General features: G+C 40.0%; 1 protein-coding gene across 1 annotated transcript in view; it reads left to right on the top strand.

Moving 5' to 3' along the window:
* Tsga10 (testis specific 10) overlaps positions 1-21048 on the top strand; it is a 129380-nt gene that overhangs the window by 66783 nt on the left and 41549 nt on the right. The window contains exons 14-15 of the mRNA XM_045148050.1: positions 1400-1510; positions 4579-4764. Coding sequence (XP_045003985.1) covers positions 1400-1510; positions 4579-4764 — 297 coding nt within the window. The remainder of the gene's footprint in view (positions 1-1399; positions 1511-4578; positions 4765-21048) is intronic.

Raw genomic sequence — 21048 nt, 5'->3', positions numbered from 1 at the left:
AAAAAAAATTACTTATCCTTGGGCTGGAGAGATGGCTTAGTGGTTAAGTGCTTGCCTGTGAAGCCTAAGGACCCCAGTTCAAGGCTCAATTCCCCAGGACCCACATTAGCCAGATGTACAAGGGAGTGCATGCGTCTGGAATTTGCTTGCAGTGGCTGAAGGCCCTGGTGCACCCATTCTCACCCTGTATCTGCCTCTTTCTCTCTGTCACTCTCAAATAAGTAAAAATAAGCAAAAAATAAAAAATAAAATAAAAATTACTTATCCTAGTCCGGTGTGGTGGTGCATGCCTTTAATCCCAGAACTTGGGAGGCAGAGGTAGGAAGATCGCCACAAGTTCAAGGCCACCCTGAGACTACATAGTGAATTCCAGGTCAGCTTGGGCTAGAACAAGACCCTACCTTGAAAAACAAAACAAAAATACCTAGAAGCCACTATATTTCAGTCTAATTATTTTTTCTAATAACATTATCATTATTATTGTTATAATTATTTTGGTTTTTTCATGGTAGGGTCTCACTGTAGCCCAGGCTGACCTAGAATTCACTGGGGAGTCTCAGGATAGGTGACCTTGAACTCACAGCACTGGGGAGGCAAAGGTCAGATGATCACTGTGAGTTCAAGGCCAGCCTGGGATTACAGAGTGAGTTCCAGGTCAGCCTAGTCTAGTGTGAGACCTTGCCTTGACCCTACAAAACAAAAACAAATAGACAACAACAAAAGAAGCCCATGATAAATGAAATGTTTGATATCTCAAAGTTAATGAATCCTTATGTACCTTTTCACATCTTCAACTTTAAGCCACATTAATATCTTTCTTATTTTTATGTTTAAGAGCATTTAAAATTGCCTCCTGACAAAACACCCATAGTGAATCACAGATTGGCTTTTTTTTTTTTTTTTTTTTTTTTTTTTTTTTTTTTTTATGGTTCCAGCCTTGGCTGACCTGGAATTCACAATGTAGTCTCAGGGCAGCCTCCAATTCAAAGTATTCCTCCTACTTCTGCCTTCCAAGGCATGCACCACCATGCCTAGCCATATTTGCTTTTTATGAATTTATGTTTGTAGTAAACATTGCATGGAAATGCTCATGCATTTCCATAACAGAAGTTTTGAATCTTTAATTTGTTAGACAAAAGTAGTGTTTTATTGTTTTAACTAGCATATCTTTATTAGGGAAATTTAATTCAAGAATTATCCACGTTTATAACCTTTTTGTGAATTATCTGAGTCCTTTGGTCATTTCCTCTTGAGTTTTGTGTTTCCTTACTATTTTTGTATGAGTTTTATATGCTAAATGTATTACTTTTATTTAGGTATGTTGTAAACATTTTATTTTTGTTTTGTTTTTACATGTGGGAATTTTCATTTCAAATCTAGCTGTCCTTTTTTTCTATAGGCATTGTCCAAAAAATTGAATGACACACATAATGAACTTAATGATATAAAACAAAAGGTTCAAGATACCAATTTGGAGGTTAACAAGCTAAAGAATATATTAAAGTCTGAAGTATGTATATATTTCTCTTTACTTACATTATCTAAGCTTTCCCAAGAGTTAATTTATTAATCAGTTGCACTCATGAGAACAGTTGAATCCTCTTTCTTTTTTTTTTCCAGGGTGGTCTCGAACTCACAGTGATCCTCCTACCTCTGCCTCCTGAGTGCAGGGATTAAAGACGTGCGCCACCATGCCTGGCTCATCTTTCTTTAGTATATATCATATTTTAGTTTTGACAATGATGGGTCATTATATGCAAAATGTCACCAATGTCTAGAAAGGTGACTGAAGAATATGAGTTCAAGGCCAGCCTGAGAGACTCCATAGTGAATTCCAGGTCAGCCTGGGCTACAGTGAAAGCCTACCTTGAAAAACCAAACAAAAAGTAATAAGGGATCCCCGTTGAAGCAGGTGGAATGTTGGAGGAAGTGTTGGGTCCTACATAGGAAAGGTCCCATGGAGAATTCCAAGGAACAGTTTCACCTTCTTTATGAAGTTGCCTTCTTCAGGGCTTACACTGCTCTGATTTTTTTTTTTTTTTATGAGAGGACACACACACACACACACACACACACACACACACAAAAATGCTGAGGTGTTTTTTGATGATCAGAGACTATGGAGAAGTTGAGGACAGAAGAAACATTTATGGACATCTTTTTCATTATTACCTGGTCACATCATTAAGTTTAGTATAAAAATGGTTTATATCTTGAAGAAGTACAAGGTGTTATTGGGAAGACAGTGTATTGACACTTAACTGCAATACCTGTAAGACAGTCTAAATAAATGATAGAGACATTGATTACTATGCAAGATAGGGAAGAGTGATGTGAGCAAAATACAATTTAGGTATATAGTACCAGGTACTCCTGAGCATCTGTTCCACACACAACTATTATTTTCAGTGCAGTCAGAGAAAATCTGTATCAGATTTCTACAGGAAGGTTTGGAACATTAGAATCTTGAAACACGGTAATTTAGAAGACAATATTTAACAGACTTGATAAAGAGCTTTCACATTAGGTTACCAAGTTAATAGAGCTTTTCACATTGGAGGCCACAAGGTGGCATTATTAACTGGATTAAAATTTCCTTTATTTGAGAGATAGAGAAATAGACAAGGAGGGAGAGAAAGATAATGGGAATGCAGGGCCTCCAGGTACTACAAACAAACTGCAAATGTGTGCACCCCCTTGTGCATCTGGCTTACATGGGTCCTGGGGAATTGAACCTGGGTCCATTTGCTTTGTAGGCAAGCACCTTAACCACGAAGCCATGTCTCCAGCCCTACTAAGAAATTTTAATTGAGAGAACACAAACCTGATTTGAGATGTTATTTATTGCACTTTGGTCATTTTACTAGGCTCAGGATTTCAGAGAGACAAATGTGGTATCAACAGAAAGGAAGTAACTAAAGCTTTTACTGTTTTTAAAAAACATGTTATTACTTATTTGAGAGTGAAGGGAGGAGGCAGAGTGAGAGAGAGAAAGAAAGAATTAGCCAGGCATGGTGGCACACACCTTTAATCCCAGCACTGGAGAGGCAGAGGTTAGGAGGATTACTGTGAGTTCGAGGATATCTTGAGACTACATAGTGAATTCCAGGTCAGCCTGGAATAAGTGAAATCCTACCTCAAGAAAAAAAAAAAAAAAAAAAAGAATTGGCATGCTAGGGCATCCAGCCACTACAAATGAACTCCAGACACGTGCCACCTTGTGCATCTAGCTTATGTGGGTCCTGGGGAATCAAACCTGGGTCCTTTAGCTTTGCAGGCAGACACCTTAACTGCTAAGCCATCTCTCCAGTCCCCTATTATTTGTTTTCTTTTTCTTTTTTTTTAAAGAAATAGAGAAACTATACTTCTTTCTGTAGAAAGAAGGGCCTACATCATTCAATCTACTCATGCTACAACTGTGAGAACTTAAAGAAATCTGATTCTCTAGGGCAGTGGAATTAGATCAATAGTAGAACACTTGCCTAATATGTGCAAGACCTTGGGTTCAAATCCTAGCACTGCCATAAAAAATCTGGTTCTGTATAACTTATATATGTATGTGTATTAACATATGTTTGATTTTTTTGTTACTGTTTTTTTATCTCTTTTTTATATTTTATTTATCAATTTATTTGAGAGAGAGAGGTAGAGAGAGACGGGGGGAGAGAATGGGCATGCCAGGGCCTCCAGCCACTCCAAGTGAACTCCAGATGTGCCATCTTGTGCATCTGGCTTACGTGGATCCTGGAGAATCAAACTGGGATCCTTTGGCTTTGCAGGCAAATGCCTTAACTGCTAAGTCATCAGCCCTTGTTGTTGTTTTTTGAAGCAGGATTTCACTGTAGCCTAAGATGACCTAGAACTCATCCTGTGACCCAGGCTGGCCTCGAACTCATGGCAATTCTCCTACCTCAGCCTCCTGAGTGCACCACCATGCACAGCTCTCTCTAGGTTTGGTGTTTTGCCTCTAAATATTTTGGAAAGTTCATAGAGTAAAGGCAAAAGGAAATTACAGTCCATGATCAGGAAAGTTAAGGCTGGGGCTATGGATAAAAGGGAAAGAACAAGACAGAACATTTTAAACCAAGAGAATTAATTAGAAATTGATACTTAAGGTATGTGAGAATGAAGACGTCTCATAGCCAGTACAATTCAATAAAGTGGTCAGGAACAAGAGAATACTCAGATACCAAAGGTTAGCTCAGAGACCAGATCAGCAAGGAGTCAGTCAACAGACATATGTGGGATGGGAAAGAAGGGAGCAATAATTTCATTTACATAGAAGGAAACATAAGAAAATGTTAGTCCAGGTCCTGAAAATGAGAAAAATTGACATTATTTAAATTTAAGAGGTAGATAACAGTAACTGAACTGGGGCAGATACTACTGCATTGTTTTATATTATTAACAAGACAACCAGTTTTCTAAACTAAGCATTGATAGGTTTTCTTCAAGGTTATGTTGTTACAAATATTTCTTGTGGCAAGTGATTTCCCAGTGACCTGGATAATAATGCTTAATAGGCATCTTATGTTAAGTATTTTAAAAGTTTTAGAATAATACCCAAGATCTTTTCAGGAATCTGAGAACCGGCAAATAATGGAACAACTCCGAAAAGCCAATGAAGATGCTGAAAACTGGGAAAATAAGGCCCGCCAATCAGAGGCTGATAACAATACCCTCAAATTGGAACTTATTACTGCTGAAGCAGAGGGTAACAGGTTAAAAGAAAAAGTAGATGCCCTTAACAGAGAGGTTGAGCAAGTAAGTTTGGAGCAAAAAGGTTATAATGTGTCCTGTATCATATTTAAAAGAATTATTTGGCTTTCTATAAATTCAATATGCAGACAAGAAGTTAAGCTACATAAGTATACTGTAAATTATAGCCTATTAGCCTATTTCCCCCATTCTTTAACCTGTTATCTATAACTCCCCAACCAGAGTAATATTTAGTATTTATTTTTAAATGGAAAACTATTTCACATAAAGTGAAAATTAAAAGGTAATAAAATGTACACATAAAGCACATACATGTATCCCCCACCCCCCAGATACAGTAGTTCTAATTTTATTTTTAGTATTTTATTCCTTTGAAAGGAGAGAAAGAGAGAATGAACGGGTACACCAGGGCCTTAGCTACTACAAATGAACTCTAGATGCATGCACCACTTTGTGTATCTAGCATGGGTACTAGGGAATTGAACCTAGATTGTTAGGCTTTGCAGACAAGTGTCTTAACCACTGAGCCATATCTCCACCCAGGAATTCTATTTGTTTGAAGACACAATTTCTCATCCTTTCCCTTCTTTATTCCCTAATAAGTGTATATGACTTTCACATTAGTGTTGTCTAACTACTTTTCATGTGTTTTATACTTTTTCTACATATCCACCATCTGACAATGATGCATAATTTCGTTTTATGTTGTTAAAAAATTTTATATGAGTGCTTGTATATATGTGGGCGTGTGTACTTGTTTGCACATGTGCATGTGGAGGTCATAGGTCAATATTGGTCATACTTGATTGCAGGGGCTTTCACTAAACTTAGAATTCACCCATTTGACTAGACAAGCTATTCAGTGAGCCAGGGTCTCCCTGGTTTCTACCTCCCTAGCACCAAGCATTTTATGTGGATACTGGTGATCTGAACTCTGGCCCTTAAACTTGCATAGCAAGTCCTTTACCTACTGAGCCATCTCATCTCCTCATCCCTTTTTTTTTGTTTTCAGTGATGAAGGCTAGGGAGGTGGTTCAGTGGTATAGGCACACAACATGTATGAAACCTTGGATTTGGTCACCAGCACTACAAAATTATTTTTAAGTGATAAAACCAGTAGATATTCATTTGTAACTCTGCTTTTTAAGGTTAATATTATAATTCTAATAAGTATTTATTTTGATGCAAACAGCATCTTTTATTCATTGCACAAATATTTCCTTATTAAAATTATCCCCATATTGAAGGAAATCCTTTTTCTCTATAATGAGATTTTCACCACACCTTCTTTTACATGTTTCTTGACTATATTACTCTAGGCTTTTGTCTGGAAGGAAATACTAGCTCTAAGATATATGTGATTATAACTCATTTTATCAGATTACTTTCTAAAATTTTGTTTTTTCTCTAAAAATAAGAGTTATCATTTAAGTATTTAATATTATCAGATTTTTAAAATTTCAAATGTTAATAAAAGTTGTGAAAATAAAAAAGTAAACAAAACAAAAATAAATAAATAAATGAAATAAAAAAATTTTCCACTCTTGTGGCTTTTTCAAATTACAAATGAAATTGAGGATTTTTTTATAAATGTAACTAAGTCTTTTAATAAAATGACATATAACCTTGAACACCATAAAAATTAAATAAAAACACTCAGAAACAACAATGTGCACCAAAAGTAATTTTTTCTTCTATATATTGTTAGCAGTGTACTTTATTTGATGGGCCTCTCCTTTGTTGTAAAACTTGTGCATGTTCTGGAAATATTTTTTAAATTGTTTTTATTAATTAGAAACTTGGTTATATCGACAAATTATGTGTTAGTCCCATTCCTTTCCTCCCTGGCCCTATTCTACTGAGGACTCTCCTCATTGGGGTTACTGGTATTCACCATGGGTTTATGGGTTATGATTTATGAGAGCAGAAGTCAGTTATGTTTGGTGGGGGGAGAGGAATTCCTCTGGATACTCCTTTGTACCCTGTGGCTCTTACAGTCTTTCCTCCCCCTCTTTCACAACGTTCCCTAAGCCTTGGTGGTGTGTTATAAATCTGTTTTAATGCTGATCTCTCAGCGACTTTTGGATTTCTACTTTGATGCATTTTGAGTGTCCTCAGTGTCTTTCGCCATCTTCCTGCACAGGTTGTTGGGCTCACTGCTCGCTGTGAGAGCAGCACTTGTGCTTAACTTGCTAATTCCTCTTGCTAATTCACCTGGAGCCTCGCTGATGTTGCAAGAGGTGGCTCATTTCATGAGGGGATTCAGCTTTTTTTTTTTTTTTTTTGACATATTAATGGATTTTGGTTCTCCCCAGTTTTCACTGCCTTCTGCAAAAGAGAAGACAGATTCTCCAACAGAGAGTGAAAGCAGCTGGGTTAAAGAGAATAAACTTGGTTAATTAAGAGAGATTTTGGTGGGTGTAGCCTTTCTTTTGATCAAAGACTAAGTGGGAACTTCTGACTGGAATACATGACTCTTGTCTCCATAGGATTTTGAGTTGGTTCTCAGTACCAGCTGAGTTCCTTCCCATTGAGCAGGTAGGTCTCTTATTCAATCAGACAGAATTAGTTACCATCCTAAGCTGAGTGCCACTATTGCATAGGTGTGTACATTTTGTCCAACTGGTTAATTTCCTGTCTAGCAGGATCCCTATGAGTGCTAGCCATTGGCACTGGAAATATTTTTAAATAGGCATTTCAGAACTGTGTAATGAACTACTTCCAAAGTGTGGCTAAGATGTGTAAGGTTTTCCCCTCAGCGGGAGTAAAACCATTAGTTCGAGCTGAATACCACCAGGAAACTGGAAATTCTTGGCACAGAGCCCAAGAGAGGGTTGTACTAAAGTTCCATATGTGGCCAGTGATAAGGTACTTGGTGTTAAAGGGTTTCATGTTTCTATACCACTCAAGATCTCTTGTAGATGAACTTTTCAATTTCTCTTCAATGAACTTTTCTTAACCTTGGATACATTTTTCTTCTTTAAAAGTTTAATTTTTTTTTTTTTTGGTTTTTCGAGGTAAGGTCTCACTCTAGCCCAGGCTGACCTGGAATTCACTATGGAGTCTCAGGGTGGCCTTGAACTCACGGCAATTCTCCTACCTCTGCCTCCTGAGTGCTTGTTATTAAAGGCGTGCACCACCATGCCTGGCTTCAAAAGTTTAATTTTTTAAATTTATTTTCATTTCTTTATTTGAGAGAGAGAGAGAGGCAGAAGAGAGAGGGAGAGAGAATGGGTGGAGCAGGGACTCTAGCTACTGCATAGGAATTCCAGACCCATGTACCACCTTGTGCATGTGGCTTATAGGGAGTCAAACCTGGGTCCTTTGGCTTTCCAGACAAGTGCCTTACTGCCAAGCCTTCTCTACAGCCCCCCCCCCTTTTTTTTTTCGAGGTAGGGTCTCACTCTAGTCCAGGCTGTCCTGGAATTCACAATGGAGTCTCAGGGTGGCCTCGAACTCCTGGCGATCCTCCTACCTCTGCCTCCCGAGTGCTGGGATTAAAGGCATGTGCCACCACGCCCAGCTCCCTCTTTTTTTTTTTTATTTTGGTTTTTCGAAGTAGGGTCTCACTCTAGCCCAGGCTGACCTGGAATTCACTATGGAGTCTCAGGGTGGCCTTGAACTAACGTCTAGCCCCACTTTTTAAGATTAGATTTATCATTTTTATTTATTTATTTATTCATTTATTAGAGACAGAGGGGAAGAGAGTAAAAATGGGCATGCCAGGGCCTCTAGCTACTGCAAATGAACTCCAGATGCATGTGCCACCATGTGCATCTGGATTACATGGGACCTGGAGAATTGAACCTGGATCCTTAGGCTTCACAGGCATGTCCTTTAACTACTAAGCCATCTCTCCAGCCCTTTAAAAAACTTATTTATTTGCACATGTGTGTGCCTCTGGGCACATCAGATACTTGTGCCAGTTTTTGCATTTTGTGGAACAAGTTGCTACTAACAACCGCAAGAGGTTGGGGCTACTTTTTTTTTCTTTAAAAACCTTTTATTGACAGTTTTAATACATACTTACTATATTTTGATCATAACCTTCCCATTACCTTCCTTTATCTCCCTTCCTCCATCACTCTTCCATTGAATTACTTTTCACTTTTTTTTTTTCAAGGCAGAGTCTCTCTCCAGCCCAGGCTGGCTTCAAACTCACAGCAATCCTCCTATTTCAGCCTCCCTAGTGGTGGATTAAAAATGTATGCTACCACACCCAGCCTATTTTTCACTTTTAAAGGAATATGTTGCGGGGCCTATGTGGTGGTTTGATTCAGGTGTCCCCCATAAACATAGGTGTTCCGAATGCTAGGTTCCCAGCTGATGGAGATTTGGGAATTCATGTCTCTTGGAGGCAGTGTATTGTTGGGGGAGGGCTTATGGATATTATAGCCAATGTCCCCCTGCCAGTGTATGGCACACTCTCCTGTTCCTGTTGTCCCTGATGTTGGCCAGGAAGTGATGTCAACGCTCTGCTCATGCCATCATGTTCCCCTGCCATCATGGAGCTTCCCCTCGAGCCTGTAAGCCAAATAAACCATTTTCCCACAGCTGCTCTTGGTCGGGTGATTTCTGCCAGCAATGTAAACCTTAAACCTGACTACAATAGCTTAGGTGTGTGAGGTTCTGTGTCTCTGCACTTTAATATTTCACTTTATTCTCTTTTTGTTTGTGTAGTTGTTTTGTTTTTGTTTTTTGTGGGTTTTTTTTTTGTTTGTTTTTGAGGTAGGTCTCTCTCTAGCACATGCTGACCTGGAATTCACTCTGTATTCACAGGGTGACCTAGAACTCATGACGATCTTCCTACCTCTGCCGCCCATGTGCTGGGAATATAGGCGTGTGCCACCACACCCAGCTTTGTTTGTGTAGTTTTGAGAAGTCAGATATAATTGGTTTTTCCTTGATTTTATTTATTTATTTATTTATTGACAACTTCTGTAATTATAGACAATAGACCATAGTAATTTCTTCCACTCCTACCACTTTCCCCTTTGCAATGCCACTCTCCATCATACCCCTCCCCCCATTCAATTAGTCTCTTTTATTTTGATGTCATCATCTTTTCCTCCTATTATGATGATCTTATGTAGGTAGTGCTAGGCACTGTGAGGTCATGGATATCCAGGCCATTTTGTGTTTGGAAGAGGGCATTGTAAAGAGTCCTACCCTTTTTATGTCTCTTACATTCTTTCTGCCACCTCTTCCACAATTGACCCTGAGTCATGGAAAGTGTGATAAAGATATTTCCTTGCTGAGCACTCCTGTGTCACTTCTTGTCAGCACTATGGTTCCTTTTGAATCATGCCAAGGTCACTGCCATCTGAAAAGAGAAGCTTTTATAACCAAAAGTGAAAGTAACATTAATATATGGGTATGAATGTTAAGACAAGTGCTTACTGGGCAGTTTGGTAAGCATAGTATATATATTTAGCCAGACACCAGCAGATGTTACATGTCTAGGGTTTATGACTTCCCCTACCATAGGTTTTCAGTATCAGGCATGTATTCGCTACCGTGGAGCAGGCCTCCAGTCCAATTAGAGAGCAGTTGTTTTTCCTAACAGACATGCTACAATTGCACCCACTGGTTCATTTGGCCTGACTGGCCAAACTTAAGGTTTGCAGTGTCTAGTGTTGTTTATCTCCACTGGTGATTTCTCTCTTTCCCATGGAGCTGCATGCAGCATAGCTTTTTCCAGCTTTCTGTCAGCTGGTCTACAGGGATGAGGTTTTCAACTCAGCTCCAGCAGGATTTTTCAGTGACCATGTAGCACAGACATGTACAGTCTTCAGCAATAGGGTCTTACCATCTATTCCTGGTGGGAAACCAAGAACCTTAGCAATGGCCTATAATGTTTTGGGAGCATCAGGGACCTCCCTGGCTAACAACTCACTGGAAGGCATCCCATCCCTGGCACTGAAAATTTTCTAATAACAATCTATGTCTTCTGGGTGCACCATTTTCCAAAACAGTAGGTTTCCATATAACTTGTTCATACCTGCTTAGATTTTGATTTGCCCTCCCCCACCTTTCCTTTACTCAGTCTCTTCCCCTGGCCTCACTTAGGTCTTTCCACCCCTAGTAATTTGTTCTTCTACTTACATATACAATACCTCCTCTCTCCCTTATATCCCCTTCCTAGCTTATTGGCCTCTGCTACTGAGTTTTATTTCAACTCACATACAGTCCAAATATTTGTAGCTAGGATCCACATATGAGAGAGAACATATGGTGCCTGGCTTCCTGGGCCTGGGTTACTACCTCACTAAGAAAATAAGTATAATCCTTTCCAGATCCGTCCATTTACCTAAAAATTTCACAATTTCATTTTTCTTTACCGCTAAATAGAATTCCATTGTATAAATGTGCCACATCTTTATTATCCACTTATCAGTTGAGGGGCAACTAGGCTGGTTCCATTTCATAGCTATTGTGAATAAAGAAGCAATAAACATGGATGTGCAAGTATCTCTAAGGTAGTGCAATGAGTCCTTAGGCTATATGCCTAGGAGTGCTATAGCTGGGTCATATGGTAAATCTATTTTTGGGTGTCTCAGGAGCTTCCACACTGTTTTTCCTTGATTAATAGGTGGTTTTCTCCTTTGACTTCTTTCAAAACTTTATGTTTGATTATTTTAAAGGATTAAAATTGTGCCTATTTATGGAGTAATTCTTTCTTTTAAAAAATATTTGTTTATTTTTATTTATTTATTAGCAACAGAGAGAGAGAGAAAGAGGCAGAGAGAAAGAATGGGTGCACCAGGAATTCCAGCCACTGCAGACAAACTCCAGATACTGTGCCACCTTGTGCATCTGGCTTACATGGGTACTGGGGTCCTTAGGCTTGCACTTAACCGCTAAACCATCTCTCCAGCCTCCTTACTTTCTTTTTTAATACTAATTTTTATTTTATATTAATTATAATAGATTATTCTCTTTTATCCCCTCACCCCAGCTCCCCTTACCCCAGAAACCCTCCTTGGTGGTGTTATGGTATTCACTGAGGGATCCTAAAGGCCTCAGTCAATTCCTGTAGTACAGTTGGAAGCTGTGCCTCAGGAAATTCCTACCAACTCTGTGGCTCTTACAATCTTCCTACCCCCTCTTCTGCAGTGTTCCCTGAGCCATGGCAGGCCTGTTGGCAATCTGATTTAGTGTTGAGTTCTCTCTCGTGGCCTTTAGATTTCTGTTTTGATAGTTTTGATTGATCACCATGTTTGTCATCATCAGTCTGGGGCTAGTTGTCAGGCCAACAGTAAGAGCAGTGTTCATGTCTTCACTTCCCTTGCAATTTTTCCTGGGCTCTGACTTTACATGGATTGCTGGGAAATCAAACTGAGGTCAACAGGCTTTGCAAGCAAATGCCTTTAATTGCTGAGCCATCTCCCCAACTCCTCAGACATTTTTCTATTTGGACTGTTAATTTTTTTTTCTTTTCTTTTTTAAAAATTATTTTTATTTATTTATTTGGCAAAGAAAGAAGGAGAGAGAGAGACAGAGAGAAAGAAAGGGCACACCAGGGCCTCTGGCCACTGCAAACGAACTCCAGATGCATGCGCCTCCTTGTGCATCTGGCTAATGTTGGTTCTGGGGAATCGAACCTGGGTTCTTTGGCTTGGCAAAGGCCTTAACCTCTAAGCCATCCCTCCAGTCCAATTTTTTTTTTATTGATATGTAGGGATTCACTATACTTTTTCAAAAATGGTTATTTGTATGTGTATGTAGGAGGTGCACATGATGCACATGTGCTACTTTGCATCTGGTTTTACATGGATGCTGGAGAATTTAACTTTGGTCAACAGGCTTTGCAAGCAAGTTCCTTTTAACCTCTGACCTACCATATCAGCCCCCTTTAAAATTTTTTAAATTATTTTTATTTATTTGTGTGTGCAGGTGTTTGTACAGGGGGTGCACAGGGTAATCTTGCTACTGCAAACAAATATCAGATACATGTGCCATTTTGGGGGTCTGGCTTTACATGGGTGCTGTATGTGGGTGGCTAGGAATTAAAACTTGGGCCAGTAGGCTTCACAAGCAAGTACCTTTAACTGCTGAGCTGTCTCTCCAGCCCAAGGAATTTTCTATATATTTTTCATAACAATTCTTTTTAAAGCTGTCACAATTATCTTGTCTTTCTCTATGGCTTTTTACTTTATATGCAATATAAAGACATATTAAACCCCAGTATGTTTAGAATTATTATTAATCTTTGCCCATATGGTTTATGCTTTTATATTTTCTTTAAGAAACCCTTACTATCCTACAAGCAGAAAAATATTTTCGTTTTCTTTTTTAAACTTAAAACTTCCAGGGCTGGAGAGAGATGGCTCAGTGGTTGAAGGCAGTTGCTTGCAAAACCTGACAGCCTGGGTTTGATTCCCTAGTATCCACATAAAGCCAGATGCACAAAGTGGTGCATGTGTTTGGAGTTTTTCGGCGGCAGTAGGCCTTGGTGTACCTGTTCTCTCTTTCTCTCTCTCTCTCTCATTCTCAAATAAGTTTTTTTTTAAAAAAAAAAACAACTTCATCTATAACTACTGAGATGAATAGGGGAGAAAGGGTAGAGAAAAGGTGAATAATAATTGGTACCAAAGTATAGTTAGTGGGGGGGGGTAGTTCTAATATTCTTTAATGCAGCAGTGACTATGGTCTACAACAGAGAATAGCTAGAAGAGTTTAAAGAGTCCTAATACAGAAATGATAATACTGAAGGAGATAGAAATGTTAATGACATAGATAGTTACATATTGTATGCACGTATTGCACTTCACAGAAAGTATAAATAGCGAGGTGTGGTGGCACACACCTTTAATCCCAGCACTCAGGAGGCAGAGGTAGGAGGATCACCATGAACTCGAGGCCACCCTGAGACTGCATAGTGAATTCCAGGTCAGCTTGAACTAGAGTGAAACCCTACCTCAAAAACCAAAACAAAGCAAAACAAAAAAAGGATAAAAATGTCAATTAAAAAAGAAAAGTTAGGCTGGGCATGGTGGCACACGCCTTTAATCCCAGCACTCAGGAGGCAGAGGTAGGAGGATCACTGTGTTTTTGAGGCCACCCTGAGATTACATAGTGAATTCCAGGTCAGCCTGAGCTAGAGTGAAACCCTACCTCGAACCCTCCCCCCCAAACAAAAGTTATCCTAAAATTGTAGTTATGTGAAATTTTGCCCTTTACATTTAGGTCTTTAATCACTTGGGATTAATTCTGTGTAGTTTGAAGTAAAGATATAATTTTTTTTTTTTGTAAATGGATGTTCACCACTCTTTCTTCACTAAAATATAAGATTACATTTTTATAAAAATAAGTGTCCATACATTATACTCCATTGAGCTAGGATTTATTCATGTCCTTGTTAATTACATACTCCTGTACCTTCTATCTCTGGTCTCTACTCCCTTTTAGGAACTAGGGTTACAGGTACTCATGGCTACACCCAGCTATTTGTGTGCATTCTGGAGATTCAAACTCAGGTGTTTTGGGCCCCCATAGACCCTAATGCTTACACACCTTAACTGCTGAGACAATTATAACTCATGATTTTTTTGATTACTGAAATTTCTTTTTTAAATTTCCAATATATAGAGGACTTAAGACTGAATTATTTACTCCATAAATGGAGTCTCAGGGTGGCCTTGAACTCACAGCAGTCCTCCTACCTCTTCCTCCCGATTGCTGGGATTAAAGGCATGCGCCACCACACCCGACTGAAATGTTTTTTAAATTTTTATTAGCATTTTCCACGATTATAAAAAGATATCCCATGGTAATTCCCTCCCCCCCCACACTTTCCGACTGAAAAATTTTGATACATGTATAATGTTGGAGTAGGGGGGTATGTGTGTGCTATGATACACATGTGGAGGTCCGAGGACAACATCAGGTTGTTGGTCCAGTCATCCACATTGTCCGGGACAGTTTCTCTTGTTGTTTGCCAGTGGGAATGCCACACTCACTGGTGGACAAACTTTGGGATTCTCCTGACTCTGCCTTCCATTACCATAGGTTTATGATTAGTCCAGCTTTATCAGAGTTCTGGAGGTCCAAATTCTGGTCAGGCTTGTGCAACATGCACTTTGAACCACTGAGGCATCTCTCCAGCCCATCATTGTCTATTTATTTTAACATTGTAATCAAGTAATATGGCTTATGTCATACTAATTCTTTGGTATTTATTAAGATATACTTTGTAACAGGGTACACAGTATTGGGTATATATATATATATATATATATATATATATATATATATATATACACACACACACACACACACACACACACATATATAATATATGTACCATATATAATATGTATATGTTGGAATAGGCTTAATAGTGTCAGTCCTTTTTTTTGCTTTTTTCTTTTTTTTTGAGATAGGGTCTCACTCTAGCTCAGGCTGACCTGAAATTCACTATGTAGTCTCAGGGTGGCCTTGAAATTATGGCGATCCTCCTACCTCTGCCTCACAAGTGCTGGGATTAAAGGTGTGCGCCATCACACCAGGCAGTTCTTTTTTGTTTGAGCTAAAATTAGAGTTTATTAAAAAGCTTGTAATATAAATTCAGCATGAGAAAGGGAGGGAGGGGAAGAGAGAAAACAAGATTGAAATTATAAAGACTTAATACTGTTTATTTTTTTAACTTTTTACAACCTCCATACATATAGAGAATATACTATGTTCATAATATCCTCCTACCACCCCCTTTTTACCTTCTCCTGAATCTACCCTCCACAGAGTCCCATGATCCTCCACCTAATCTCTTGATTCTGTTTTTTTTTTTTTTGAGGCAAGCCTAACAGACTGGCTTTTTTTAACGGGTGGAGGGGTGGTTAGAATTGGCATGCCAGGGCCTCCAGCCACTGTAATCAAACTCCAGACATGTGTGCTACCATGTGTGCATTTACAACCTTGCACATGTGTCACCTTGTGCATCTGTCTTACATGGGATCTGCAAGTCGAACATGGGTTCTTAGGCTTCACAGAAAAGCACCTTAACCAGTAAGCCATCTGTTCATCCCTTGATTCTATTTTGATGTCATAATTTCCCCCTGTTATTATGCAGGTCCTTGTTTAGGTAGCATTAGCCAATGTGAGGTGTCAATCAAGTTTTATAAATCCTTACTCTGTATACATAATTTTATGGTGCTGGGAACAAACCTCAGGCCTTTTGCACCCAAGGCATATGCTCTACTGCTGAGCTATATGGTAGCTTTGTAAACTTGTGTTCTTTCACAGCCAGCTTCACGTTGCTGAGATGAACCTCCAGACTAGACACAGTTTATGGTAGGGATGGGTTTTATTGAAGCTTACAGATCCAGGGGAAATTCCATAATGGTGAAAAAGTGAAAATCCCCCACTAAAAGGAAAAACACAAACCAACAGCCAAATAGCAGGGAACCCAGGTAGTAGAACTCAGCAACTTCAGGAACCTAAAAGTAGTCTCTCTACCTGAAAATTTTAAGAGTTACGGGCTGGAGAGATGGCTTAGTGCTTAAGGCCCTTGTCTGCAAAGCCGAAGGACCAGGTTCAATTTCCCAGGTTGCATAAGCCAAATGCACAGGGTGGAACATGCTTCTGTAGTTTGTTTGCAGTGGCTGAATGCTCTGGCATGCCCATTCTCTATCTGCCTCCCTCTCTCTCTCAAATAAATAATAAATCATAAAATAAAACTTGTTTGAATTTCTTCAGTTTTAAGTCTTATATCTCTCAGTTCCATATCTGTAGACAAGCACATCATTCCATTACAGATTTAACTTTGAACAAACTCTCTGGGCATGGGCAGCAGAACACAGCCAGCCCTTATGCCAGTAGCCCAGTTCCAACAAAGTTCTGTGCAGTATTTCCTTCCCCTTAGAAAGTTTAGAAGCAAAGCCTCCAAATATATTTCTCTCTGCACTTACCATTTTCAAACTCTCACCATAATAGGCCATAAAGCTTGGCTTACCACTCCACATCTTCAGTTGCCAGTCCCAAGACCATGCCCATTCCTCCAAAACAAAAGTTCCAAAAGACCAGAATCCACATGGTCAGATTCATCTTACAGCTGGTATCAATTCTTGTCACAGTCAGCTTACTGGGATGAACCTCCAAACCAGACAGTTTATGGTAGAAACAGGAATTATTGAAGTTTACAGATCCAGGGGAAGTTCTATAATGGTAAAAACGAGAAAACCCACAACCAAAAGCAAGGGCAAAAACCAGCAGCCAAACAGCAGGGAACCCAGACAGCACACAGACTATTCTCTGCATGCTTTAGACTGGAATTCCAGGCCTATCCCCAAACATGTCTTAGAAGTGGACCCTAGGATCCACCCACAGTGACACCTCCTCCTCCAGTCAGGTGACTGGAGATCTAAATTAAAAACTTTAATAAGCCTGTGAGTCTATTGGGGGGCATCCATTCAAACTACCACAGTTGCATATATATATATTTGAGGCAAGCCCAACAGACTGACATCTTTTTATGCAAAAGACAGGGAGAGGGGGCTGGAGAGATGGCTTAGTGGTTAAGCGCTTGCCTGTGAAGCCTAAGGACCCCGGTTCGAGGCTCGGTTCCCCAGGTCCCACGTTAGCCAGATGCACAAGGGGGCGCACGTGTCTGGAGTTCGTTTGCATGCCCATTCTCTCTCTCTCTCTCTCTATCTGTCTTTCTCTCTGTGTCTGTCGCTCTCAAATAAATAAATAAAAAATGAACAAAAAAATATTTAAAAAAAAAGACAGGGAGAGGGAGAGAATGGCTGCTGTAATTAAACTACAAATGCCTGTTTCCCCTTGTGCACATGTGTGATGTTGCACACTTGCATCACTGTGTGTCTGGCTTATGTGGGACCTACAGAGTTGAATATGAGTCCTTATGCTTCACAAGCTAGCACCTTAACTACTAAACCATCTCTCCAGCCCAAATTTATTTTTCTAATTATTATTATTATTGTTATTTTTTGGTTTTTCGAGGCAGGGTCACACTCTAGCTTAGGCTGACCTGGAATTCACTATGTGGTTTCAGGGTGGCCTTGAGGTCGTGGCGATTCTCCTACCTTTGCCTCCCGAGTGCTGGGATTAAAGGTGTGCTCCACACCCATCTATTTTTCTAATTTTATGGTGCTGAGAACAAATCTCAGGTCTTTCACACAAGGCAAATGTACTGCTGAGCTACATTGGTAGCTTTGTAAACTTGTGTTCTTAAATTTATATTTTTAATTTTTTTATTATTTATTGATTTCTTTAATAAAAAGATTGTTCTCTTAGACAACCCTTCTCTCTGACCCCAATTCTGTTGAGTGTCTTCCTTGGTGGAGTTATTGGTATTTACTGTGAGGACCAAGAGTCCTTAGTCAATCTCCGTGGAGGGGATAGACACAGTACTTCAGGGTATTCCTACCTATCCTGAGGCTCTTATAATCTGTCTGCCCCTTCTTTTACAATGTTCCTGAGCCTTGGGGACAAGGGATCTAATGTAGTGTTGCTTTCTCTGTAGCCTCCAGATCTCTGCTTTTGTTAAGTTTGAACAACCAAGTCATCTTTTTCCCTGGAACTGGTTTTCATGCTAGCCATGAGAGCAGTATTCATGTCACTGCTTCCTCTGTAATGACTTCTGGGCCTTGGGAGGCAAAAGGAGTTTGAGGAGCCTTCCTCAAGACTCAGATTGGGGGTCTTCTATGTGAGCCTCCTGAATGGCAGCTGGTCTAATGAGTCCAGTCCTGATGGCAGGTGTCTGGGGTCAGGATTTCTGGGAACGGGCAATCTTCCCAGAAATCTTAATTCTCCAGGAATGGCCTTCCCAGAAGTGGGTGGAAGGACTCCTCAGGGCTCTCCCTCTACAGGCTCCAAGACATTTCTTGTGTTTATTTTTGCATGTCTGAACCCCTAAAGTGCCTCAACAAGATGGGTGAGTAGATAGATTGATAGCTTGATGGCTAATGTGAAGAATGGTTAACAGAGTAAAGAAGAAAGGAGGAAGCCGGGCGTGGTGACGCACGCCTTTAATCCCAGCACTCAGGAGGCAGAGGTAGGAGGATCTCCGAGAGTTCAAGGCCACCCTGAGACTACATAGTGAATTCCAGGTCAGCCTGAGCCAGAGTGAGACCCTACCTCGAAAAACCAAAAAAAAAGAAGAAGAAAGGAGGAGATAGAGGATGAAGGTAGTGATGAATTGTGGCCAAACAATTTGTGTCAGGAACAATTTTTAGTGTTTTATACTTGGAAAAGCACGAATATTTTTGCCCTCAGTTCTGTTCTCATCACATTGTAGCAAACAAATACTCTGTAGGTGGCAGCACACTTACATAAGCATTATTGGGGGGGGGATGAGGTGAATAAAATTATTTTGAACATTTGAAAGCATTTATGTAACTTGAATCTCATATTAGAGTTTTTAAAATGTGCTCTTATTTCCATAACTGAATGTGCCTAACTTACACTTTCCCATAACCTTTGTCCATCAGAGGTTTTAAAGAATTATCAGCGTATCTGTCTGTGTGTTTATTGTTTGTTTTGTCTTGTGTGTATGTGAAAGAGAGAGAAAGTAAGAAAGAAAGAAGCAGGGAGGGGGAGAGAGGAGAGAGAACACATACAGGTACACACATTCCTCAATATGTGTATGGTAGCCAAAGGATAGTTTTCAGTCTGTTCTCAACTTCCACCTCATTTTTTTGAGACAAGGTTTCTCCTTGTTCACATCCTGCTCCCTTGTTCCCTTCACATGCTTCTGGGAACTGCTGTTTCTGCCACACTTCCTTCTGTAGGTGTTCTGACATTACAGAAACCCACCATAGCTTCCAGGTTTTACATTGGATCTGGGGATCAGAGCTCAGGTACTCAGCAAGAGCTTTATCCACTGATCACCTTGCTAGCCCCATCAGTCCCCATGTTATGATACTATGATTGATGCTAACATGCTACTAAGTATTGAACAATAGATGCTCTGCAGAGGCTATCATTTTTTGTATTTATTTTATTTATTTTTTGAGGTAAGCCCAACAGACAGCCTTTCTGTTTTGTTTTGTTTTATTGACAACTTCCATAATTGTAAACAATATCCTTGGTAATTACCTCCCTTCCCCCATCTTCCCCTTTGAAATTTCACTCTCCATCATACCCTTGCCTCCATTCAATCAGTCTCTTTTATTTTGATGTCATCTTTTCTCACTATTATGATGATCTTGTGTAGGTAGTGTCAGGCACTATGAGGTCATGGATATCCCGGCCCTTTTGTGTCTGAAGGAGTGTGTTGTAAGGAGTCCTACCCTTCCTTTGGCTCTTACATTCTTTCCACCACCTCTTCCTCAATGGACCCTGAGCCTTGGAAGGTGTGATAGAGCTATTTCAGTGCTGAGCACTCTTCTGTCACTTCTTCTCAGCACCCATGGTGCCTTCTGAGTCATCCCAAGGTCACTGCCATCTGAAAAGAGAAGCTTCTGTAAGCCAAAGTGAGAGTAGCATTAATATATGGGTATGAACATTAAGAGAAGTGCTTGCTGGGAAGTTTGGTGAGCATAGTATATACATTTAGCCAGACATCAGCAGACATTACACCCCTAGGGCTCATGACTACCCCTGTTGTAGGTTTCCAGTATCGGGGATGTATTCCCTCCCATGGAGCAGGCCTCCAGTCAAATTAGAGGGTGGTTGGTTTCCCCCATAATAGACATGCCACTATTGCACCCGTTGTATCATTTGGCCTAGCTGGACAAACTTAAGGCTTGAAGTGTCCACTGTTGGGTGATTTCTCTCTCTCTCCCATTGAACTGCATGCAGCATGTCTTTTTCCAGCTTTCTGTCAGCTGGTCTACATGAAGGAGGTTTTCAGCTCAGCTCCAGCAGGATTTTTCAGTGACCTTGCAGCCCAAGTATGTGGCGTCTTCAGCAATAGGATCTTATCATCTATTCCCAGTGGGAAACCAAGGGCCTCAGCCATGGCCTGTAATGTTTTGAGGGCATCAGGGACCTCCCTGGCCAACAACTAGCTGGAAGGTATCCCACTGAAAATTTTCTAGTAACAATCTATGGCTCCTGGATGTTCCATTGTCCAAAAAAGGTTTCCATATGACTTATTTATATCCTCTTAGATCTTGATTTGCCCTCCCTCCACCGTTCCTTACTCAGTCTCTTCCCCTGGCCTCACTTAGGCCTTTTCACCATCATGAATCTGTTCTATTTACATATGTACAATACTATCCTATTCAGTGCCCCTGCCCTCCCTTTCTTTTCCCTTTATATCTCCTTTCTAGCTTACTGGCCTCTGCTACTGAGTTTTCTTCTTACTCACATAGAAGTCCAATCATTTTGTAGCTAGGATCCACATATGAGAGAGAACATGAAACA

Source organism: Jaculus jaculus, chromosome 4 (genome assembly GCF_020740685.1).
Source record: "Jaculus jaculus isolate mJacJac1 chromosome 4, mJacJac1.mat.Y.cur, whole genome shotgun sequence".
Taxonomy (NCBI): Eukaryota; Metazoa; Chordata; class Mammalia; order Rodentia; family Dipodidae; genus Jaculus; species Jaculus jaculus.
Note: the sequence above shows the minus strand (reverse complement) of the source record. Positions and strands in the feature narration are given on the sequence as shown.